At 41.1% G+C, this 26,459-nt stretch overlaps 1 protein-coding gene across 1 annotated transcript; it reads right to left on the bottom strand.

The window, feature by feature from the left end:
* Positions 1-227: 227 nt before the first annotated feature.
* Positions 228-26,459, bottom strand: STN1 (STN1 subunit of CST complex). The gene is made up of 9 exons (XM_054163856.1): positions 26,327-26,459; positions 21,515-21,610; positions 16,610-16,681; positions 14,385-14,546; positions 13,065-13,176; positions 12,150-12,312; positions 5,463-5,585; positions 4,801-4,873; positions 228-438 (listed from the first exon to the last, which is right to left on the bottom strand). Exons 1-9 carry the CDS (start codon positions 26,457-26,459, stop codon positions 281-283), a joined length of 1,092 nt encoding a protein of 363 aa, XP_054019831.1. The 3' UTR covers positions 228-280.

Here is a 26,459-nt window from a genome sequence, read left to right as displayed (position 1 = left end):
TTTTCCAAGGATAAATACTGAGTAAGTCTGGGCTTGGAACTGTGGCATATAATAGAGTTGTAATTATTTCAGATCAAATGTTTGCATGATAACCTTCCTCAGGCCAGTGCTATTCAGATGACTTCTCTAGAAATGGACAAAAGCAGCATTTGAAGAATGCTCTTCCCCCCCCCCCATTAGTTCATACCAGGTGATATCAGCTTTTCAGGGTCACTCAACATATCCTCCTTCCCTTCTTTATCCTGTGTGGATCAGAAAGAATATATCTTATCTTCTCTCTTTAAAAGGCAATATAATATCCTTCCATACTGCTGACAATGTCACTTTTATTCTCAAGCAGTTCCACGACACGATGCATCACTGCTTCGGTGAGAGAGGGGTTGTAGCTCTGCCGAACACAAGTCAGGACATGAAGAAAATGACAGCCTTTTTCAGCATCTGCAGGAAAAAAAAAACACATTAAAAAAGCATCCAGGAATGAAGGAAAGACTTCAGTCTAATTGCCTCTTTTTATTGATTACAATTCAGATTAGCCATAAATAAACTGTACAGCTGTCTTGGAGGAAGAATACCCTAGGTAGTAAAGCAGGGGTGACGAGGTTAATAACAGTACCTCCACTGACCACCTATGTAAGCCATCCACTTTTTGCAACTTCAGGAGAAACCAAGTGAAAATCCTTTTGCTCATACCCAACTTCAAAACCCTCCAGGACAGGTCTGTGACCAGGACCTGTAACTGCTTGCCCAATGCTGCCATCTTGTGGAAAATCTGCTGCAGTGCAGCTTCCATTCACCTAGCAATGCAATCGCAACACGTCAGACTACGTAAAACAATTACACAACTGGAAAGTCAAAGAACTTGTTTATTCAGTTTTATCTCCTCCTCAGAGAAGTGAATCCTGAAAATGTACGAGAGAATGCAAACGTGAAAACCACTTCTTTTCCTAGAGGTCAAGCCAAAGACAAAAGTCCTTAACAGCTTCAATATTGCCTAAAGCTCAGCTGTCCCAGCCAGCACATCCTCCTAGAGACCCTATAAACCCATTAATCATCAGAGCTGCAGGTCCCCTGAACTCTACAACGGATTTCTTTCTCTGGCTAATAATGGGAAACTACTATAAATAAGACATAGCAGAACAAATGACTTTCTTCCTCCTCAGCTCTCAGTTCACATCAGGCAAAAGAAGTTTGATAAGGGTACTGAGGAATTGCCATGGGCCAGAGACGTCCCTGTATTTTGGTTTTGCTGCTTTGAATTTTATTCTTGCCAATCTCTGTTCTAGAATCATCTGAGCCCCAGAACTGCCTTAGAAGCTGTCACTGGTAAAAGAGGCAATGCTGGGTATTGGTCAAAAACACCACCACCAAAATCAGTTCAGTCTAATTGCTATTAGGCTTTGAATTGGGCAAAGATATTTCTTTAGAAGTCAGTAATCCAAAGTGATGAAAGACTTTTGTGGCTGGTAGCTAAAAAAACCCAAATGCATCCACCACCCCAGTGACAGATAAGTGCAGAGAACAGAACAACACCCCTAACCTGGTCACAGTGACTGTTGATTCAAACAAAGCGAGCAGCTGCATTTGCATTAGTCACAGGTTTGTCATAGAAGGTCAAAGTGCCCATCCCTGATCTACAATAACTTAGCTTAAGTCTTGATGAATTAGTGACTCAAGTGTTACTCAGTCTCATACATATTTTCCTTAGGATGTTGGTAGAAAATGGCATTTTGGGGTAGGAGCAGGTGTAGACAATCAGTAGGTAACCTAGAGACACTCAGTCTACAGCCCAACTTTGCAGAAATATACTCCTTGCAGTGGGGTGATGCTGCCTCTCCTCCACTGAGATACCAGCTAGCTCACCAGCTGAGGCTGTGATTGACTGTCTTGCCTCACTACTAATACCAGTGATGAGAAAGTTTTGGAACAACTACTATTTGCCCACTACAGTCACATCACACAGGGTTCATTCTGACATAAACTTCAAGTTGTTCTGTTTTTCCCATCTCTCTACTATTAACCTCATCTAAGCCTAAAAGCAGAGCAAATCTGTCAAAAAAACCCCAACCACACCCCAACAAAACCAACAAGGAACCAATTTGTCCTACAGCTACTATTTTGTGAGTCAGACTGGAGTCAAAATGTACTGTCACCCTTTCCTGGCTTCTTAGGCCTCTAGATAGACCCACAGTATCCTCACATGAGGGTATTTAAGATCAGGCTGTTTGGGATTACAAAGCCAAGGACAGGGATCGTCACGTAGGCATACTACAGATCAGGGTTTGTGGAGCTCTGACTAGGCATGCTGAGGATTTTTTTTTTTTAAACTTGTACAATAATTTCAGGCAGCTGGGTTGGGCCTGAGAATGTGTCACAACTAAAGCAGCAGGGTGAGGCATTGCCTTGAAAACTGGCAGAGAAGGAACTCAGGTGAGGGAAGAGTTTTGTTTATCGTAAATCAGTCTCTGTCATGGAATATTAATAGAATAGAATAAACCAGGTTGGAAGAGACCTTCAAGATCGTGTCCAACCTATCATCCAACACCACCCAATCAACTAAACCATACAACCAAGCATCCTGTCAAGCCTCGCCCTGAACACCCCCAGTGACGGCGACCCCACCACCTCCTCAGGCAGCCCATTCCAGTGGGCAATCACTCTCTCTGTGTAAAACTTCCTCCTAACCTCCAGCCTAAACCTCCCCTGACACAGCCTGAGACTGTGCCCTCTTGTTCTGGTACTGGTTGCCTGGGAGACCAACCTCTGCCTCACTACAACCCCCCTTCAGGTAGTTGTAGAGAGCAATAAGGTCACCCCTGAGTCTCCTCCTCTCCAGGCTAAGCAACCCCAGCTCCCTCAATCTCTCCTCATAGGGCTTGTGCTCCAAGCCCCTCACCAACCTTGTTGCCCTTTTCTGGACACGCTCCAGCAAGTCAACATCCTTCCTAAACTGAGGGGCCCAGAACTGGACACAGTAATAACATAGTACTCTTGTAAGAAAATGGGTAGGAATTTCTTGCAAGAGACAAGCAAAAGCCCTTCAGGTACTACCACATTTCTGTTTTCCCACTACAAGAGTGCTCACTAGTCAAGGCCAAGTAGGTGGCGAAGTGCCATCCCTCCAGCAGAGGGGGTCCTACGGTTACACTGAGCTCTATGCTCTTGCATCATTCAGAGACAATATCCACAGTACCCTGTCGGTTTTGATTGAAGCTTCTTAGCTTTCCTTATCAAAGTCTTCTGTGGCCAGGAGATTGAAACGGCCCTTCTGAACACTGGCAAAGAGACACTGACCTAGAAATTGCCTTCTTCACAACAGGATACTATGTAGGTGGAAAGCTTCAAGAGGAACAAGAGGTTCTGTAAAGCAGCTGCTGTTTTTAATGTGCTCAGTACAGAAAACATGGCTTTGAGGACTGAGGACTCTTCAGTGTCTTTTCCATGACTGATCTACAAGTTTCTCTCTACTGTTGACTCCTCTTGAGCAGGAGAAAGAACTTCAAAACCTCTCTTGAAGCTCTAAGAGTACTTTACCAGTGTGATAATGCACAAGAGGGAAGTTAAACACTAGGTACGTCAGCTGTATGCAGGTTCTAGCTCTTACAGTGGCACAACTGTAGAAAAACCTCAGGTTCTCAGGAGAACAAGCTGGTGTATAAAATGGGCAGAGGAATGATTTTACTCTCAGAGATGTCTGTGACCATGTTAATTGAATAAAAGACAATAAAAGACAGTGATATGGTAACTTGCTGCACTGAAGCAGTCTCAGGCAAATGAGCCCATCCTTACCTGCACACCCAGTAACATTTACTTTCTCTGTCCCTCAAAGCCAGAACTTTTACTTCACATACAAACTCTGCCCACAAGTCTACTATTGCTAAGGTACCCAGTTGAAAACCCAAAAATAATACTACTTCAGTCAGCCTTTTTGCACTGCAGGATAACCATAACATACCAGTTCCACATGCATTATTACAGTTATGATAGTATAAGGAGAGGAGCCATTAAAGATTATATGCCTTATGTTCCAGTCAGTCATTTATTCTGTACTGAAGTGCATTCTACCCCACAAATAGCTGCACTCCAGCAGCAACTGATCCCTGCTGACATACTCTGCCCAACGAATTGAAAGAAACTCTGCAGCAATGTACCTGTGTAATTAACAGACATCCAAGTAAAGCACAGGCTATCACTATGGCAATAAGACACAATAGGCTTAAGGGACAGGGATAACTTAGAGGCCACAGGGGTACATTATCTGAAGAGGATTTTGCTAGACTGAAATCCCTACCTACAAAGAACAACCACCTGAGCGCTACCTGAGCTTAAAAAGTTACCAAGAATATCTTACTGACTTAAGTAAGTTTTATTGTTGACTTAATAGAGGTGGGGTTATCACCTTTCTGTACAGTCACGTTTGTGTCAGCTCCCCTGTGGAAACTGAACTGGCAAGATTTGCCACTTACCCAGAGTGCAAAGTAACAGCTGCTAGATGCTGACCTAACTTCATTACATTTGGTTCCTCCCAAAATCTAAGTATTCTCAAAGATAAAGATCTGAGATAATAGCTGTTTATTTCAGATATTAGAGGTTTGCTTCCTGCTGGCACACCTGTTCTTCTCTCCATGCTCACAGGAAGCTGCTCTTGCACTCCTGCTTATAGCTATACTGATTAGCTACACCAGCAATTCAGCTCAGAGTTCAAGGGTAAGGACAAGAAGTGTATCTAATCCAGCAGGAGTAGGCATTGTCATCAGTATATCAGCACCAGCTTATCAGAGCCCTGATCACACTGCTACTTACGCCTGGGTTTTCGACAGTCTTCTTTAATCACATCAAGGGTCACTTTAAGCAGCTCCTTATCATGGTCAGTCACCTGGAGAAAACAGAACAAACTAGCAACTTATAAGGGTCTATTTCACCATAGATGGCATGGCTGTTGAAAAGCAATCCAAGACCATGACATATTCTAAATTGATAATGTCATAGCTTCAGTCTGCATTTTAGACTGACTCAGAGATTAATAATGAACGTTATTATTTGTAGGACCATTAGGGGCAACCATGAGTTGGGAGAACATAATTTACTAGGATTCAACCCAAAGGAAGGTGACTGACTCAACAAAACACCAAGTTTCAACCCACTTCAGTAAAGAGCACTCTCCCAGGTCCCAGGCTTTGAGTGTGCTCAGCTGCATCAGCGCACAGCTGGCCAAGCCAGCAAACACAGACTGCACTTGGAACAGCAGCAGCGCTTGTCTGGGGCTGAGTTACAGAAAGAACAACTCTGTGGGTGATACAGAGGTAAAAGCATAGTGAAGTAAGCTCAGCATAGGACTTTTGAGTAAACAGACAGTACTTTGATGCCCAGCTTCTCTTTCTCCAACATTTCCACTATTTCTGAAACACTTCTGCTGTTTCTACTCACTGCCTTAACCTCTTTGCAACCATAGCCCAGTTCCTTACATGATATAAGTCCTTGGAGCAACTAGGTTTCTGGAAAACCACTCCTTTTTCTTGTAGCATGTTTATTGCTTCCTTAAAAGCACTGTGAATCACTTTGGAAGAGGAGTTACTTTTTGATTTGACCTGGGAAGAAAGAAATGAAGCAGATGGTGAGAAATCTCAGCTCAACTAGAGTTACCAGCAAAAGCTCCAGATGCTTTCAAGAGCAAGAGGACTTCAGGCAATTTTGTTACACACTTCTCTTCACTTAGTAATTCACAAATCGTATCTGTTATGTATGAACTAACCAACATCCCTGAGCTTTAAAAGACAAACACACACCAGAAGCCTGTGCTCTTCTTAAGGAACTAGTCTCCAACTGTCTTCTCTGTATTTAGCAGCTGTTTAAGTACTAAGAAGTCTTTTTTGGAATAGGCTTGTGACACTCACAGAGCATTTGACTAATCAAGCTTTGCCTGTATTCAGAGTTTTCCTGACAATAAAGGCAGGAAGAAAGGGAGATAAGTGCTTTGTAAGGTGATATGCAGGAGGAATCCAAGTGTTGGGGAGCAGATTCCCATTTCCTGATTTGAAACTGAGGAACTATTCAAGGAAAAGGATTAAACTGACAAGCACAGTATTTATTTCTTCCCTTCATTTCCAAGTTTCTTACACATGTTCTAGTCATGCTCTTGAGTTTCTCTGCAGCTTAATGAAATTAAAGGACAAAGTGCATGCAGGAATTAAGCCAGATATACAAGATACAGAACAAAGGTTTCAGTTTTAAGAGCAGGTGGGAAATGAGAATATTGTGAAAGAACAGTGTGCCTGGAATGTGCCATATCTGAGGAGGTTTAGTTCTGTGCTTGGGACACATCAAAAGGAGTAGGAAAGGTTGAAGATTCAGGGGAAAAAAAAATATCAAGATTTTGTTTGGAAATAGAATAGAGCTAAGACAATAGAATGACAGGGAAGCTGAAGGAAATAAAGACTCAGTTGTTAAGAGAAGAAAGTATGGGTATAGAACAGCAAGAACAGCACTTATCTTCTCCATCTCTACCTATCCTACTATGTCCTGCTACATGAGCTGCTCCAGCTCCCCAGCTGTTGTTTCCTCATTTGTCAGGAGCACAGCGTGCTCCCTATGGTCTTCTCTGACAAGACAGTTAACCCAACATGCAAGAACCACACCAGAGCAACCAAATCTAGATTTGCCATGCTTCAACTATCACCAAAATGCTCCCATCCTGTTCCAAACATGTCCTGCTTCACTGTCAGCAGCACTCACAGAAGCTCTGGGGATAAAACAGGCAACTGCTATGCATTAGAATGAATTCAGAAGAATATGTGAAACAGACACCACATTAGCAATGGAAGAATATCTACTCAGAAAACATTCATTTGATCCATTTACAAGTCTCGAGTGAAATTCCAACTGCTTTTTAAGCCTGGAAGTTGATGTATCTAACTAGGGATAGCTCAGAAATCCAATAGGGATATTAGCATTACCATGCATCACAAGTTTCTCCACCCCCTTCCTCCAGCTAATCCTCAATATTTCAACAGCCATAATCACACCTCCCTCCGTCCCCCACAACAGCTAACTGTCCTTTTCCACTCAAACTGACAGTCAAAAATAACTGCCTAATAGTTAAAGACAATTAACACAGAACAATAGCTTTTGTTCTCAGTTCTGTTTTTCTCCTCCTCCAGATCAAAGGACTTAAGTGCCCACACATCTGTCTGTCCCTCTGTCCACCACAGGTTTATCTGTTTGAGTAGAACCAGACACTGCTTTTAGTTACAAACTTGACCACACATCTGGACACCATTCCAGTCACAGTGTTAACACTACTATCATATTTCCATTCATAGTGTCTCTTCTGATGAGCTGAGGAAACAAACATAAAATGTAGCAGAAAGGGTGAGGTGAAGAATGATTTCTCCCATGGAAAAGCACATTCTCATAGCCTCATGTAAAACGAAGAGACTTTGCCGTTCACTCAAATGCAGTAATAAATACTCAAGAATCTAAGAAACTGCTAGCAAAGCAACCATCTCTGATCAATTTTTAATGTGAAAGCAAACATTTGGGGAGGAAAAGAAAAAAAAAAAAGAAGATAAAAATATCTCCAAAGAAGCATGATAATTATTCAGTTTGGCTTAACACTGAGATCCCGTCAGAAAAGGGAGATAATTAAAAACAGACTCTGTGTGAACCGACACACAGCTCAGCCTGGATGGATACTGAAACAGAACCACTAAGAATGCAAGTCAAGGCACTGACAGTGTGAAGGCAGAGAGGCAGGCTTGGGGATGAGAAAAAATAAGTAAGCAGCTGCTATGTATCAGCACTCTCAACATGTGCTGGAGAGTCTAAAAGGAAAGCTCTCCATCATGAAGGACTGCTCCTGAAAAGCAAATAAGGGCTGTGGCCCTCTTCGGGGGCTTTAATATTATCCTGAAGTGAGAGGAAAGGCTGAGGGCCTTTTTCACTAGTGTGCCCTAGAAAATGCTTCCTCCTCTCCATCCCTCCCAGTAAAGCAACAATTGAGGAGTTCCTTTGTGAACACAATCTAAAATGACTTAATCCGTTCTTTCGGTCCACCCAAAATATCTCAAGCATCTCATCCTGCAAATTCCTAAGTCAATAGTACTTCTTCCTAACACCTTATCACTCTTTTCTGCCAAACCAGGACTCCATTTCCCCTGGATGTCGATCCCTTCATCAATGTGTACCTAAAACTTGCAATTTAGCCTACTGAGCAGAAATCTGTGGGAGACTGAACACAGAGCTATACACAGAGAAAGGATTTCATAGTCCTAGATGTCTATGTAATTTCACATCCTGCTTTTATTTCAGGAGGGGCCTGCTTGCATTTCAATAGTTCTAAAGATGTATTGTAGCTGTTAACACAGCCCCTTTTGAGTCACAGCTATTAGCCATCCCTTTTACAAAGATTTTCTTCCGGAAATGCAGATATTAGGTACTTTAACTGCTAATCCAAAGCACCACCAAGATTCGAATCTAGATTTTGAATTTCCTTCTCCCAGTGTACAGACCACCTTTTGCAAAGTGCCACCCTTTGGCATGCCTTAGCATCAGAGTGCACAATTTCATGTCCCCTTAAGTGCTGACAGCAGGGGTCTCCCCTTCTCCCAAATCAAGTCCCTTTCAAATAAGTATCACATTATCACCAAGGTTGGAAGAGACCTCAAAGATTATCAAGTCCAACCTGTCACCACAGACCTCATGACTAGACCATGGCACCAAATGCCACATCCAATCCCCTCTTGAACACCTCCAGGGACGGTGGCTCCACCACCTCCCTGGGCAGCATATTCCAATGGCGAACTATTCTCTCTGTGAAGAACCTTCTCCTCACTTTGAGCCTAAACTTCCCCTGGTGCAGCTTGAGACTGTGTCCTCTTGTTCTGGTGCTGGTTGCTAGAGAGAAAAGACCAACCCCTTCCTGGCTACAACCACCCTTCATGTAGAGAGCAATGAGGTCTCCCCTGAGCCTCCTCTTCTCCAGGCTAAACAATCCCAGCTCCCTCAGCCTCTCCTCATAGGGCTTGTGCTTAAGGCCTCTCCCCAGCCTTGTTGCCCTTCTCTGGACACGTTCAAGTGAAGCTCTACATGCAAACACAGGAGGATGCAAAAATCATTCACCGCTTTTGCAAAACATATTTGCTCTTCTCACAGAAAGAAGCAGCTATTAAGTAACAAATTTACCAGCACTACCCTCCCTCCCAAGCCCAGCCAAGGACTCTGTAAGCAAAACCAGCAGAAGAATATATGTTCAGAATTAAGTTGGTATTTTAATCAATATATTCCATCTGATGGGTCTCACACAGCTTAGCAAACTGGTGCTGTGCAATCAGTGATTCTCAGATCTTTAAAACCAAGACAAACTCCCTGTACAATCAATAATAGGTCAAAGAATGAAGTGGTACAGGAATTAGCCTGTTCAAAACACTGAAAGTATGTAACCTTTGGCTCATTATGCATCACAACACACTCTGATGGTGTTAAAAGTTTCCTGCTATAACCACACACGTGATTCTACTCACGGAATTGCCCTTTGCAACTCCTCTTGCAACGTTTAATCCTCAGCTCAGACAGGTGACAATTTCAGTAATAGCGATTCTGGAAATGTCAGTGCTGAAGTCCTATAATAAGCTTTGCAATATGCATATTTAAAGTAGCAGTAAAGCTTGCTCAAGAGCCAGAAAGACATGCACATAGCAAACACACTGTGATATGCCTACAGTACAATGTACAGGGTCTATACAGTAAGTGTGAACAGCCCTGTAAAACTCCCTGCTTTAACTACTTATCATTGCTGACCTTGAGATAATATTCAAATCAAGAAAAAGCACACAGTCTGAAAAGCACAGCACAACTTGATGTGTCCAAGCTACTGACATACAGAAACTGGAACAGCAACCCTAACATAACACACACTAGCGCTTATACATGGAAGGAGTGCATAAAAATGGTTAATCAAGATTGGCTGGTTGCAAGTCATTTTTAATCCAGTTGAGAAACTGGATGGATCAAGTTCACATGCAATTTTCTTCAAAAAAAAGGAACCAAAGGCTTTGCCAAACATAATTGCCTAAGTCCAGTAAGTACACTCTTTAGGCTCCCTAAGTACAAACTTTTCTGGTTTTGCTTGTAGTCTTCTGTGTGGGTACCCACTCCCTCCAGTCTCAAGTAATTTATTTTAAGGGACAGGGAAAGGCTACAGCTTAGGAATAGAGAAGGCATAAAAATCCACTGTTTAAGTCATAACAGATTTGTTAATTTTTAGTTGTTTTTAAACCCACCAAGCTTTCTAGTTGTCTTACCCTTTCCTCTGTAGGTTATGTTTCCTAGTATTTACCTGAGCAGAGGACATGATCCGAGTTCTGCCACATGCATCTGCTAGAGAGAACTCTATTCTGGAGAACCAGAAGACTGCACTGATGGGGAGCCATTAGGAGTGGAGCTAGGTATTGGAGGATCTGTATGGCACATGGAGAGTAAATGTGCTCTAGAAAACTGGAATCAGGGTTGCTAGCTGCTCCTGTTAAGGCAGTCAGGTAACTTGACCACTGCAGATTCTTCCCTATACAAAGACATACAGATGTCTTTGCAAGGAATCAACACCAAAGGGCAGTAGAGAGAACTGCAATTTCTATATAAGTATCTGTCTGTCCAAATTCCTGGGACATATACTCACCCCCCAGCATCAGGGTCAGAAGCAACTATTAATTATTATGATAGCACCTCATGACTGCTAGCAACATTGATGCTACACTGTTTTTGTTGGTTTGTGCTTTTGTAGCTGGGTTTAGGGGGGGAGTTCTGTGCCTATGTTTGCTCTACACCAGTTCCTACTATGAATGGCTTCTTGATCTTTCCATAAATGCTGAAATTTAGAAGATGGAAGTTTCCAGCATTAGTCACAATGATCACTACTTCCTTTAATGTAAAGTGTTTAGAGACAAAAATTAAATAGCCTGTCCCCTGTTGGATATTCTAGTATCAAAGCTTCATGTCAAAAAATGACAGCAGCTCCTGTTACTGCTTTAAAGCAAGCATGGATATAGGCAAACAACAAAAAAGCTTTAAAATGCTTTTAATGAAAACAAAAGAAACCACTCTCAAGAAGCAGCTATCAGAAGCAATTCAAGTAGGCTAACAAGAAGAGAGCTGTGTTTCATTTTTTTTTAAACCTTATCTACAAGGGACTGGGTTTTGTGATTGGTTTGGGGTTGTTTTTTTTTTTTTAAAGAATTTAAAAAACCTTAGATGTTAACTTTACAGAGCACATCAGAATCAGGCAGTGAAATGACAGCCATGAATTTATTTCTCTACAAAAAGCCAAAAGTAAACAAGTGAGTCACAGCCCTCTAGGTTAAGTTTCAGTTGCCACTGGCAACATGGTAAAAGCCATAACACTAACTTTTGCAGAAATTTACCACTTCACACCAGCTGAGAATCTAGTTTGTAATTTATCCAAACAACAAAGTAATAAAAAGCTATATTACAAAGGCTTTTTTGTTCTGTTTCCCATTCTGCAGCTGACTAAGAGTGTACTACCTCACTGGAAAGTTCCTTAACTGTTTAGTTACACACAACTGCATGTAAACCAATTTCAATTACATCCCACCTTCTGATCCTTTCAATCATGGCCTTCCACAACTAGGAATTTCTAACAAGAGAATCAAGTTTCAGGGATCACAATCTCTTTTTAAAGATACATCTCTATTAATAGATTGAGCTTCAAATAAAATACGAGACAGACTCTTGTGCTCCCTTCTCCTGATCATTCAAGATCTCAAACATCTGTCCTAAGCAGCTCAAGTGCCTAGAAGGGATCTCCTTTTCTGATAGTACTACTGTTTACAGATCTAGACCAGTTAGTGCCTGTTGCAGACTGTAACTTTACTCAGCCTTAATACAAGATAACCTTGAAAACCAGAATTTTCTCACAGGGCTTTCTTCAGTCCAGTTTTCTACATCTCAAGTGACAAGGTTTCCTCAAGCTCTGTAAAAAAAAAATTCCTGCATAAATCTAAAGCACTTCTGGATGAATCCTCTAAAGGCAGCAGTATCTTGTTCAGTTGTTTATGGTTTTTAGAAAAAACCAACAAGGGCATAGTATTATTTCTCCCCCACTAAACACCTGAAACTGTTACATTCTGTGATTCACTCACCTCCTGACAGCTGGGACTGGGGGGACGCACACCAGCCAGTGACACCAGAGTATCAATTGTTTCCAAGTCCTGTTGGTAAAAGGTCTGAATTTTGTTTTCTAAGAGAAAGCCTTTCATTTTCTCATGCAGTACATTGACTGAGAAATTCTGCCCCTCCAGGCCACTACAAGAACACACAGAACACATCAAAAGGCAAGAAATACACCAATAACTTTTTTAAGAACAATTACCTAAAGTTAGTCTGCTAGGTCAAAATGTCTTTTACTGTCCTTAACTCCAACTCCCCCACCCCCAAGAATTTAAACCCTTAACTAAACCAGACCATTTTTGTAAGCAAAAAAAATAAAACTGTTCTTGTTCAATCATTTTCTGCAACAGAACTTGCAGTCTCTGAGAAAGTACACTATACCCATCAGAGCCACCAATGAGCACACAGCTACCCTTAGACTGGATACAGGAATGAGTGTTTGACTCAGTTTATTGAGATTATGTATTTGTGACTTGATGACAATGACAGCAGAAGCTGACAGCAGTCTGATGAAATCACACACATGAAATCAGGCAAGGACTGATTCCTCCTGTAATCTGTTGATTACACCCCTATATCTCGTTCAAAGCTCCAGAGGTTTTTAACTAGATGCAAGAGGTCTGTACACAATACTTTACTTCCTTCCTAATATTCAGTTTAGTTCAGCATCAGATTCCCCCCCCCCCCCCCCCCCCCCAGATTTTATGGACAGGTATCCCATCTGCAGGTATCACCAATTATTTGAGAGCCAAGCAGGCTGCTACTGTATGCTCATGCAGAATCTAAACCTCAGGTAGGCCCTCTTTCTCTATAGTTACTACAACGAAAAATAAACAATAATAAACCCCCATGCTTTGCCCCAAGAGCAGTCTGGATCCCACATTTACCTTTTTCCCTCCTCCAAGCCTTGGAAAGGTTTATCATAAACTTCTCTATAGAGACAAGGGAGTTCCAGCATTCTTGAAATCTGAACATCACAGAAATCATCATCCACCTTATCTGGAGCAGCAAAAAGAACACACACACATACTTGGCCAAGACTGCCATACCAACCTTTTGAGCAAGCATACCTGGGGCTTCACATGCCAGTATTAAATTGGCAAATCTTGTTCACTGTTGTTTTTATAGAAACAAAATCACAAAAGCCAATCCTGCTTTTACACTTCACAAGGGGGTAAATGACGTGTTCTGGTGCATTGCAGACTACACTTTTGTCTGACAAGTCGTTTAGCCATAAATTATAATCTTTGTTTTACATTTCAGCATTAGATTAAGTTAACACATACCAAGGAGCTTTATTCAGGCCAAAATTAAAGCAATTTAGAGGCTATTTGAATTGCATGGTTCTCCTTTAATGAAACAATGGTGTTATTACCAGTCTTTAAGTGAGTTACATATTCATAAATCTTCTGTCTGGAAAGAAGGGTTGAATTCTCTCTCAGACTTTAGCTGGAGATGAAAAAAATCTGAGCTATAAAGGGCTTTTAAAAGACAGGCTTCCCCACCAGGGGAATCATTTCAGTATTGTCTTTGAAAGATTTCACTGCAGAAAAACAGCTCTTACACAAGAGCACACACATGGCAGAAAGAAGGTTTGTAACTGGAAGTAGACTGCAGAATTCTGCTGTCCAAAATGGTGGTACATACAGAGGCTGCAACTGCACACAGATTGGTGCCCAAGTGATTGAAGATGAGGAACATGTCTCAGTGATTCTGCAAAGCCAGAATTTAGGAGAATCTGCACTTCAGTTGCACACTGTGCCCATGCGCTGCTCTCTGTTCACGGAATGGATTACATAGGCCACAACAGCAATCATGTCTCCAAAGCAGCTAATGCTCTTGATGAAGTATGACATAAAAGGTCACCAACTCCCTTCCCATGGTCTTTAGCTCTTTAACACAAAGTAAAAACTGAAAACTAAGTCACTCTCACAGATAGCCCACCACTGTATCTGTATTCTTGTATGCATGCTATTCACCTTGTATAGATTTTACAAGAATGACTCATTTACAGGCAATCTAATCACACACATCAGTGTCTTCTAACCTGACACTGCTAAAACAGAAACAAAGACAGAAATAAAAACCACATTAGAAAAATGAGATGCCAGAAAATAAAGTGGAAATTATTCAGTGAATGACACACAATTCTGATCGTCTCAAATTCAAGACAACTAAGTTACATGTCACAGATCCAGAACACTCACAAAAACATGAAGCCTGAACTTCTCGTTGTTGTCTGTAGGTTCGGATGAGACCTCTGACCCTGATGACATCCCCAAGACTCAGCTTGGTTTTTTGAACAACCATTTTCTGCAGTTTCTTCATCTGTTCAAGCACACTAAGACTGCCAGGTGTGCTTGAGTGACCTGAAAGAAATGAGGGAAAGCAGATCAAGCATTAAGGTCAGGATCACCATCCTTTTGCATTCATCCAAATACCTAAGCATAACAGGAATCCTATTACCAAAAAAAGGTACCAAGGACCACATGTCCTGAGCAGCAAACCTTGTGTGAGACAACACTAGTTTACAGTATTATACTTACTTAAATAGTTCAGCTGGGGAAAGTGTAAAAGGGAGGAGATACTGATTTGCCATGGAAAATGTCATAGATGAGTTGCAAAACTGAAATTTGAAATGGATTTTGTCATACTATGATAAAAGGAGAAAAGAAAGGTCAGTTGAACCTTTCACATAAGAGAAGAATGAGTCATCTGAGGTGAGGTCAAAAGTATTCATGTGATGCAATTTGACTTCTACACTGAGGTGAATGCAGCTTGACAGAACTTTGCATTTATGTAACACGCCTCTGTGGGAGAGTAAATTGTTCATGACTTAAAACCTGATTAATAATCCAAGTATCCCTGAACACAATTACAAAGGGCTGGAAGAAACATTATTGTGCCACATAGGAGCTGCTTTCTTTCTATTCAAATACTCCTGATGTGCACATAAAATAAGAACACGAGGCTGGAACAAGCATTCTGGGTCCTCATTCTGTTTCAAGCAGTATTTCATGCAGTTCCTTTAATGAATTTAAGTTGCTCATTAAAAAATTATTTGATTATGGCCCCCCATTAATTTTCTGGAAAGCTATGCCCCATCACCACCATTCTAGAAGTGATTGCTGTCTTTTAGATTCCAGTTGGGATTGTTCATACCACTTGCAACATCATTGTTAAAAGTAAGTAGGAATTATCTGTCAGTATAAATGGGCTTGTTCCACAGGCATCAGATTTTAACTTTTACATCAGGATTTCCTTTCTCCATTCTGTGCTTATGTAACACTAAAACAGGCAGATGATGCTTGTAACATTTATTTCAGTAGGATTTGATCAGCTCCACGTCAGGATTGTCAACTACATGACCTTTCAAGAGGGTCCAAAGCAAAAAGTGTTTTGTACTTTGATAGATGGGAAACGGTAGGAGTAAAAGCAAAGAAAAAGCTATACACCAGTGAATTCTTCTGTTTGAAATGCAGTAATTACTGCACTTAGCACACAATTTCAGCACATGTAGAACTTTCCCAAATCATAAAAGACTGCTGGCATACTCCCACTGTGTTTTCATCTACTTTCAAGTTCATCACTGACAGTACATGAATGAGCAGGAGGAGAATATGAATGCAAACAAAGACGACGAGGAAGCCTGAAACTACTGTGTCACAAGGAGGGGTGGAACGTTTATCAGGTTGCTGGTAAATGGATTGACTTTTGTGGCATATGGCAGATATCCAGCCTAGTTCCTCACTAGACAAAAATCACAAAAAGAACTGTAAGAAGAAGATTCTCTGAACAATGTCACAGCATAGAACTGAAATATCATATTACTCAGATAAAGATATTAAAGGTCCTAACATTGAGGTTTGGCTGCACACCACGCAAAAAGTAATATGAAACTCCCTGGAAGAGACCTTTGAGATCATCGTGTCCAACCTATCATCCAACACTACCCAATCAACTAAACCATACAACCAAGCATCCTGTCAAGCCTCGCCCTGAACACCCCCAGTGACGGCGACCCCACCACCTCCTCAGGCAGCCCATTCCAGTGGGCAATCACTCTCTCTGTGTAAAACTTCCTCCTAACCTCCAGCCTAAACCTCCCCTGACGCAGCCTGAGACTGTGTCCTCTTGTTCTGGTACTGGTTGCCTGGGAGAAGAGACTAACCTCTGCCTCACTACAACCCCCCTTCAGGTAGTTGTAGAGAGCAATAAGGTCACCCCTGAGTCTCCTCCTCTCCAGACTAAGCAACCCCAGCTCCCTCAATCTCTCCTCATAGGGCTTGTGGCCCAGGCTGTAGGATGTGATGGCTTAAAATTCTAAAGAGAGTTGAATTTGCTCTTCTGCAAGTTTGATCATTTATTAAATTATGTAAGACAGCTATCAGTAGAAATGTACAGTCAAAAGAAAAAGTACCTGATAAATTACCTGATAAAGATGTTTCTTCCACCATGGGATTTTTCCAGCAGATGCAATTTATAACTCCAGTACTGTCATCCACTGTAAAAGAAAACTAAATTTTAAAAAAGTAGTTAAGAATTACAGAGTAAGAAAGCAAGTAGTTAAGAAATGATGACACACAGATATGTAAGGGAGATGATTGCCAAGGATATCTCATTCCAACCAGTCTGAAAGGGAAAGTGGGTGGTCAACCCCTGCTTACACCTCTGAAATGATCTCCACAGTCATTTCAGTCATGGCATTAGCTCAGCACCAGATACAATGCTTATATGCATGGCCCTAAAGGTTTATTAAAAAAAGAAAACCAAGACCATGCAAGCAAGCACAAATTTAAATATGAGGCTTCAGTACTTCAGTACACATACTGGATACTAAAGGGGTTTAAATCACATTAACAAGGTCAGAAGAAAAACCAGTACTGAAAGCTGAAACCAGGCAAATTGAAACAAGAAACCAGACAAACCACAGAAACACTGCTGTAATAGTGAGGAAACAGCACTTCAACGCTGGGGCGTACAGTCACGTGACTGCTACCTCCAGCTGCATTGGTTTCCATGCTAATATTGTGCACAAACTCTGCTGGCCTCTCTCCACACAAGATGCTCCAGAGAGCAGAAAGGCAGCTCCTCTAGCCAGGAAGGACAGAGGACACCACATGCCTGTGGTTCTGCTCTAGGCCAGGAATTCCCAACTTAAAAGTGTACCTATCGGTGGCATGCAAGCCACTTCCGTGCCACAAAAGCTGAACACCTTCTCCTAAGCACAGCAGCTACTTAGCTTTTCCTATTTTGTTAGTATTCAGTCAGAAGTTTTGCAATTTCTGCCCCAAGTACAGCAATGTAAAGGGCAACAGAAAAAGACAAAACTCAAGGAAAACTACAAAACTGTCATAAGAATGATCATAAGAATATGAAGAGACTGCATATTAGTGGTATGTCTAATAGTGTGTAAATAAAAAGGCACTAAATGCCTGTCAAATCACAACAAGGATGCCACTTCATGTCCAGCTAATAGTCCAAGCATCTTGCTCCTTAAATGTAACCATCTCCAGGATTGAGCTTCTGCTCTTCCTAAAGTGGAATCTGCAATTTTCTTCTGCTCCTTAAACCATGTCCATTACTATAGAAGTAACTGCAATGTTTACCAGAAGGTGTTGATTGATACCTGCAGTTGTTTCCTCTGGGAACCACAGAATCAAAGCAAAATGCCTTTGCATTGTCTCACATGTTTTGAAACACTCCCTATTTGAGGGGTCCAATTTCAAATCATTGTCTTGCCTTCCTGTTTTCCAATACCTTAGCTGCACATTCCTAATAAACAAACACCTGTAAGACACAGGCAATTGCAAATTCCATCACAGAAGTATGTGCATTTCATTGCTGTCCCCCTTATGAGCTGCTGTATCTGCCACAGCAGCATTTGTTTTGTATCAGAGCATAATGATTTAGCTAGTAGGGTTTCCTCTACTTGGTATACAGAAACCCCAAATATTGTGGTAGGAGTCAGAGTTCCCATGTACCATGCCAAGCCAGCAATGGCAACAAGAAACACAACAGATGACATTTCACTGTTACATTACTGCAGCTTCTAGATGTTCCAGCTTGTGACTGGGTGTTGCACCAACAGAGAGATAGGCTTCCTAAGGGCTTAGAAACAAAACAAACAGGAGTGAGGGATTAGGAGACCAGGCTCTTCCTCAGCAATGTAACAGCTGAAAATGGAGTCCTGGAGAGACTGACCTGCTCTTTACCACCCAGGGAATCTGGTAGCACAGCAAGACTCTGAAACGAAGTTTTCCCAGTTCACAAACACTTTGATCAAGATGACAAGTAACTCCTGAATGAGAACTCTTACAATTGTATTAAAATTAGACAGGAGAACGCACTCAGGGGGTCTACAAGCTTTTGAGAACTTCCTGTGCTCCCTGTGCTGCCCTTCCTCATCTCCTTGGGTTTAAACTTTTGTTTATTTTGGTTTTGGAGCCAGAGGTGTTTTCTGTTTTGTTGGTTTGGGGGTTTTAATTGTTTTTTCTTTTATTATTATTATTTTACTCTTACATTAACTATTTGAGGTGTAGCACCCTCAAAGTTCCCTGGCACATTAAATAATTGTCTTCAGTTTCATTTCCTAATTGAAAAAAAGAAAAAGGGTATGAATCTTCTGACATCCCAGTGAGATTCCCCTCCCCTCCCCCAATCTCTTTTTAAGGCAAGTGCCTTCCAGCCTTTCAGAACAGTTCCAGAGTATAAAGAAAACCACATGAGATCTTTTCTGTTGTTGAAGTAAGACACAAAGGGGAAAAAAAAAAAGGGTCTGAAAGGTGCATTTACTAAAATACAAGATTTCTTAAAGCTAAACTTTAATTAGATATCTTTCACCTAAATAATCATACTTGCAAATAAACAGCCCAATCAAAACACCAAAACATCTGATTGTACAAAGAGTGTAATTTTATTTTGCCCTTTTAAGGGAGGAAAAATTCAGTTCACTCACTTTTGCAACTGGGATTTTATCACCAGGTCTGGCTGTATGGTTTTCAGCATAGAGAGGACCTTAAATTCTCTTAAAATGAGCAGTGTGTATATTCTGAAGTAGACAGATAGGAAATGAGGGGGGAGATAGCAGCAGTGACACAAAGACATTTCAGTTCTCTATCAAAGAAAAAGTACAAAGGGGGAATTGCTTTGTAAGTCACTTCTAAGCAAATGGAAAGCGAGCAAGTACTGAGCAGTGCGCAGCACTTCAACTGATGCAACTCCTGCTCTGTGACTCACCAACCAGAGGCTGCTGAACTGAGAGATGCAAGAAGTTACAAGCAGGAAACTGTCTAAGAAGTTAACAATTTTATGCTGGTGGAGTCGGCCTGCCTGAAAGGGAGGGCAGGCTGGGGAGGAGCACCCTGGCAGGTAGCCTGAAAGCTCAAACCAGGAACTGCTGTGGAACAAAGAGTGGAGCTAGACGTGAAAGGACAACAGGAAGCCCAGTTCACTGAGAGCTGTACTTAAAAGATCAGCTGATCTAACACTGAGGCCTTAATTCCACTGCTATCCAGTTTGTTTTCAGTTCCGTTCCTCCATTTTCTGCCCCAATCAAACAGTCCAACAAGTTTATGCTTGGACGTGCTGGAGCGTGTGCAGAGAAGGGCCATGAGGATGAGCAGAGGGCTGGAGCACCTCTCCCATAAGGACAGACTGAAGGAGTTGGGGCTGTTCAGTCTGGAGAAGAGAAGGCTCCAAGGTGACCTAATTGTGGCCTTCCAGTATCTGAAGGGGGCCTACAAGAAGGCTGAGGAGGGACTTCTCAGGATATCAGGTAGTGATAGGACTAGGGGCAATGGAATGAAGCTGGAGGTAGGGAGATTCAGACTGGACTTGAGGAGGAAGTTCTTCACCGTGAGAGTGGTGAAGCCCTGGAATGGGTTGTCCAGGGAGGTGGTTGGGGTGCCATCCCTAGAGGTGTTTAAGACCAGGCTGGATGAGGCTCTGGCCAGCCTGATCTAGTGTGGGGTGTCCCTGCCCATGGCAGGGGGGTTGGAACTAGATGATCCTTGTGGTCCCTTCCAACCCTGACTGATACTATGATACTCAAACTAGCGCCAAGAGCAGCATGGGAAACCCTTGCTCATGGAATTGGTTTTGCCTTGGTCATTTAGATTCTGTCTTCCTCAGTTCTCATGAAGTGATAACTGCACCTGCACACTAGTGCAATAAGAGGATGACAGCTGATGTTCAATTTCAGTTTCAACACTTCATTACATCATTAGTAACATCTCTGCCTCTTAAATCAGGTGCTTATTTAGCCTGTGCTACTTCAAATGCAAGTAAAACTTGTGCTTCAAAACATTTACTATCAAATAGTTACTTAGCATAATGGCAGGATAACAACAAATATCCAGAAATTAATCTTTAAAAAAAGCAGCTAGAAAATATCCACTCTAAGAAACTTGCTGGGGCATTTCTACAGAGCACTGGGTCAACTGTAAGCAGCCACACCCAGTGTGGGGTATGCTATAACAGCATAGAACTCTGCAGCAGTGTGAGGCAACTGCAGGCATTGTGGAAGTTGGGACCTGGTTGTCAACTGTATCTTCACAATACTCCTGTGAGCCAGGGAATTGTGGTTGAGTTCATTTTATAAGTTGAGGAATTGGGTAAGAAGAGGTGCCCCATGACTTACCTCCATCAGGTGGAAACCCATGGCAGAGGAAGACCCTGGACATAAGTCCTTTGAGCACTTCAACAGGATCTATGCATTTGGCTCTGCCTCCTGCCAGATGACCAAGCACACACCTTCTCCCCCCTCTCCCCCCAAATACTCCACTCTGTTGGTTCTCCATGTGAAAAAGACAAGTGAACAGAACAACAATCAAGTGTTTCCATGTTAATAAACCACTCTGAATATTGGGAAAAGCAATAGGGAGGAGATAATTCCCAGCTAATTTGGGCAAGGACTGGTACTGCAATGCTTGAGTTTGATTTGCTAAACATCTTAGACTTGACTCCAAGATATGACAAAATATACAAAAAGTTAGAAGGGATTTCTTAGGAAGAAGTTACTTCCCATTTGCAGGCACTGTTAAATTCATTTATATCTTATGAAAGAAATTGTGGATATGTGAGGAAGACAGTGGAGTCCTGCAGCTAAGCCATAATCAAAATTCAGGCTTGCTAGAAGACCCCAAATGAATCAGTTACTGTTTTAACTATGTTCCTCTTGGACATGGAGTTTGCCAAGTAATCTGAGCTGCAGACACGCATTATAGAAGGGTAAGAGCACAGCTGTTTCGAAAACAATGATTAAGGCAACTTTTAAGTTCTAACAGTAACTGAGATGAGAAGGTTAAAGTGCCAAGAAGAAAGAAACTTTTCTTACCTCCAAAATTATAAAAGGCATCTCTCTCTTTCGTTAGAACCACTATCCCAACAATATCCACCTGTCTCACTGGATGTCCATTATAAAAGAATATCCCTAGACACAGAAAAATCTTGGTAAGTCTATTTCTTTCAGCATCCTACCTTACATAGTCACATTTGTCAGTGAAAGACACACTTCCTTGCATATTTAATAAATTTTAAATTATACAGTGCCTATACATGTGAAAAATCCCCTGGATCAGTAAGGGCTGTGAACACTAGAAGGAAGAAGGAACAGCTCTGTTTAAGATATGAAAAGCTTGCTTCTGTAGTGTCAGAACCTCATTAACCTTTTGTTTTCTTGCACATTTGGATCTGAAAAACAGTTTCTTTGCTGCAGGCAATAAGATTTTCTTTTTAGGGGTTTTTTTCCATTAGTTTTGTTCTTCATTGTGGTTTGAGTGTTTTTATTGTTATTTGTTTGCTTTGGGGGGGGTGGGGTGGGTTTGCTTCTTTGTTTTGGTTTTGTTTTGTTCAGGGTTTGTTTGTTTGTTGTTTGGTTTTTTTTCCTCTCCCCCCCCCCCAACTTCTCCAGGTTTCAGAATAAATAGAACACAATGGAAGCAGTTTGAGATTGTCACAATGCAGCTGCTCCTGATTAAGGCAGAGCTTCCAAAAGGAAAACAAACATAATTCTATCTCTCATTTCTGGAAGAACAGGAGCCATGGGGCATGAGGGAACAGAAACAACCCTCTTAGGCTGTAGAGTACACTATGAGGTCATCCCAGAGAGCATGCTGAAGTTCAGTTTCTGAAGTGACACGTTCTAAAAACATCCCTTCAAAGATATTTTTGGGAATCTATAAAAGTAACTGGAATACCACCACATAAAAACATGTCCAGGAAACAGTGAGGAATCAGAGCCCTGTGCACTTTGACAGCACTGAGACTGCCATATGCTATCATCTGTTGCAAGAGAGTGACAAATGTTGTTAACAAACCCTGATGTAAACATTATACACCAAAGCCTCACAGTTCACTAACAGGAGGACAATAGGGTAATAAACTCCAGATACAGCCTGGGCAGGCTAATTTTCAGTCAATGTGTTTTCTTTGGTTTTCAAATACCACTGCTTTACTCAAGTATGCCATCTGGGATGTTCAATAACTGTCTTCTGAAAACTAGATAGCTCAAGGGAATCAGAAGGAAACATTTGGCTCCATATGCTGCGGCACGTCTTATTCTTACAAAAGGAAAGAGAAACTCTGCACCAAGGGAATCAGGAAATCTTCTGTATTTGGGGGGGGGGGAATATCAAACCCAAAATATAAAAATAACTTGTCCTACATAGCCAGCAGCCTTAAATGAGCCTGGAATTAACTTTCTTTACATGAGAAAGGCAAAAATCCCTAAAGTCTCAGAAGAAATCATAGGTGACTAGCCAAGCAACTAATAAATAGAAGTTCTACTCATAAAAATCCACTGCCATGTTTTGAGGGTGCATCTGTCACAGTCATCTTAGAGCCAGCTGTAATAATCATGCAGTCACTGGTCAGGTCTGGTACACAATGTTTAGCAGGTCAGTCCACTTTTTTCTCATTTTCTTTACCATGATACCAATAAACACTGCTATAAAAGCCCCTTGATGGAGATGCTTCTGGTGAATATAATTACTCACTAAACCTTACAAAATCTCTATAAAAGAAAGTCTGGGTCAGTTCCAAGGTAAGCCTGTGTAGCAGAGAATCGAAGCTCTTGACTGAGCAAGCAACATATTATTATGTTCATTTCTCAGTAATCTGAGTTTTGGCAAACGACAGAGACCAGATAAAACTGGTTCTCTCCATGCCCATAAAGTCACATAGCACTCCACCCTTAATGTCTGAGAAAGTACCTGAATTAATTTGAAAGATTAATATATTTACACTATTAAAAGTTGAAGTTGAGGACTTCAAGGTGTAAATTGTTTCTCTTGCCAGCTTATTTGTTCAAATTATGTTCATACTTAGCAATAAAAGTATACTAAACATTTGAAGTTATGTATAAACACATCCACTCAAGCTCCTAGTAACCCAGTAATATGACACATCTTAACCTGTCAGCACAACAGGAAGCCACAGCAGCAGTATAGGGGGATACAGATAGACATCTCTCTAGGGCAAGTTCTGGTCATGTCCTTACCAACATTACTGAGCTGTTAGGTATTGCTTTAATTATTATTATGTCTTTTTATGCTAGTTGTAGCTTTCCTTGCTTGTTGACAAGCTGTCACAATGCAGTGGTGCATGATAACTCTGAGAGCATCTCATTTGCATGACATGATTATGTGTTACAACAGCATTTGACACTCACTCTCATTTCAAGGCCCCTGAGACAACACAATTGCTGGTTTTTTATCTGGGAGGTTTTCCAGCTTTCTTGTCACCATTTATAGCAGAAGACTAATTGGTCAGGTTTACTGCTTCCCTGTGTTGTGTTTGGTTTGTTGGGGTCTTCTGGGGGTTGTTTATTGTGGTGTTTGCTTGCTTGCTTGTGGTTGTTTTTTCTTTTGTTGGTTTGGGGTTTTTTTTGTTTTGTTTTGTTTTTTAAGGTATTAGTCATAGTGGCATCAAATCCTAATGTTTAAAAATGGAAAGAAAACACTTATTAGGTCATTATGTCCATTTCCTTAGGGACAGTGCAAGACAGTCTCATACAGTAAATTCCTGGCAATCTATACAGTCAGGATATAAACAATTCCAGTGAAGGGTATCCCACCTTTTTCCGGGGAAGGCTGCTCCCAGTTGTCATTCTAAGGATGTTTTTCCTGACATTCCCTCTGTGTTTCTTTCCAGTCTTCCTAGCTACAACTCTTTGTTTTGCACTTATTCATTCTTAATTACCATTACTTAATGACTGATTTGCAGCCAATCCTATACTTAGCTTCAGCTGGTCTTTAACAAACCCCATTAAAGACAGGAAACATTGACAGCAAACATCTATCATCTTTCTTCCCCAAAAGGTACTTTTTGCCTGTGTGTGTTTCTATTATGCAATCATTTGTTGCCAACAAATAAGCTGAAAGATGTCTGGTCTGGTTTATACACAGCACCAGGCAGATGAACAAAATTCAGGATGTTTATAAAGAATGAAATTAAATTTCATAGAAAAGTTTTATGTAGAAAACCATACAGGATGAGTTGTGCAAAATGTTAGATACAACACAAACAGAGAAAGCTTGCATGCACCAATTTTAAAGGCTGATAACTCGACATGACAGATATCACTTCCTTAGGAATATCTTGGGTAAACACAACAAAAGGCAAAACCAGACAAAAACACAACCCCAAAACAAAAAATAAATCTAAAACCTCCACCAAATAAAACAAATAGAACCCCCCCACAAAACTGAAACAAATCTTGAAGCAGAAGACAACTCACTTAAGATAAAAAACCAGGGAGGGAAGTGAAAAGGGAAAGTCAGGTAATTTAGAAAGTAAAAGAAAGAGCAGGATTGTACTTCCTAGGACTGTTCCTACTCTTGTGAACTGTTAGATGATATTTGTAAGCTTAATTTCTTCTGAATATTATTTTTTGCATGGGTATGTTTTAATGCTCGAGTCCAAACGACAATCCTGTTCTGCTGATAATGAATTGGTTTGTACTTCATTTGAAAACAATTAAAATTGCCCTAATTGAAGCAGAAACAGGTTTTACCAGACGCATTTGCTACACAAGTACTGCTAAGACTGCACGCTAAAAAGGCCTCCAAGTATTGCTCACTCATTAATGGAGACATCACCAACAGACTGTGGTTTACTTCTTGCAAAGGATTTAACACAGAAGTCTCCCATCACATTAGGTAACAAATATATATACACTGGGCTTTGCAATTTGTCAAGTCCCTAGCTACACAAAAATGGTTGTGACAGCTAAAAACACACCATCTCTACAGGAACAGCACTAGGGCTGTCCTTGCTGTTAAAGAAAACCAAGAATTACAAAACCTACACCAAATAGCATAAAATTCCACAAATGTATCTTGTCTCTGTGGAATTAAAACAAGCAAACTACAACAAAATAAAAGACAACAAAACAAAACTAATCCACCAGACCAAAACCACACACACCACTTCAGGTTTATTGCTTTTCCTTGTTAATTCTAAGTTCATTGGGTTCTTCCCTGGCAACCCTACAACTTGCCAAGTTTCATTTTGGAGTAATGAGCATTTCTAAAGCAGAAAGCATACTGTAGTCTATTTAAAGTCTTCATACTGTAAGAAGACATTCAAGGTCAGGCTCATATTGCTTTAGATGATGTACATATGAGGGTGATATTGGCTGAAGACCAGCAGGAAACAGACTGCAAAGCACACAATTTCCAACAACAGTTAGGTAATAAAAGGGGTGGTATAAGATTCAGCACAGATACTAGAATTTAAAATAAGGAGGTTCAAGTGTATGAAGAATGTTGCATATCTGCCATATCTAAGACTTCAGCACAAGCTCGGAATCTCTGTGTTTTCCATAGGAAAAGGGACACATACACCCATAGCTGTAACACATATGGCTCTTGTCAGAATTTCACAAGCACTACCATACAGAGGAGAAACAATGCTACCTTAATGTAAAAGAGGACCTGCATCTATATACAAACCAATAGAACAAACACATTTTGTTTCACATACAGCCTGTTGTTGTTAGAATTGTTAAAGACACTAATGTCACCGAGCTTAGGGGCACGGAAAATTACCGGTGTCTGCGAAGCACCCTGCAAGCCCTTGATAAAGGGCACAACACAAACCAAATGTAATTCTGCATGCACCACAATCATTATGTGCAAGTACATACCTGGCACTTGTTTAGATTCTTTCATTTCTAGTATATCTTTAATATAGAGTCTTGCAAACGCAGAAAACACGGGATCCATCCCCCAGTGTAGAGAAGGTGTCTCTTCTTCATGCTTCTTGGATTCAGACTGCAT

Source organism: Dryobates pubescens, chromosome 8, assembly GCF_014839835.1.
Source record: "Dryobates pubescens isolate bDryPub1 chromosome 8, bDryPub1.pri, whole genome shotgun sequence".
Taxonomy (NCBI): Eukaryota; Metazoa; Chordata; class Aves; order Piciformes; family Picidae; genus Dryobates; species Dryobates pubescens.
The sequence above is the reverse complement of the archived record's forward strand: the minus strand, read 5'-3'. Positions and strand labels throughout refer to the sequence as shown.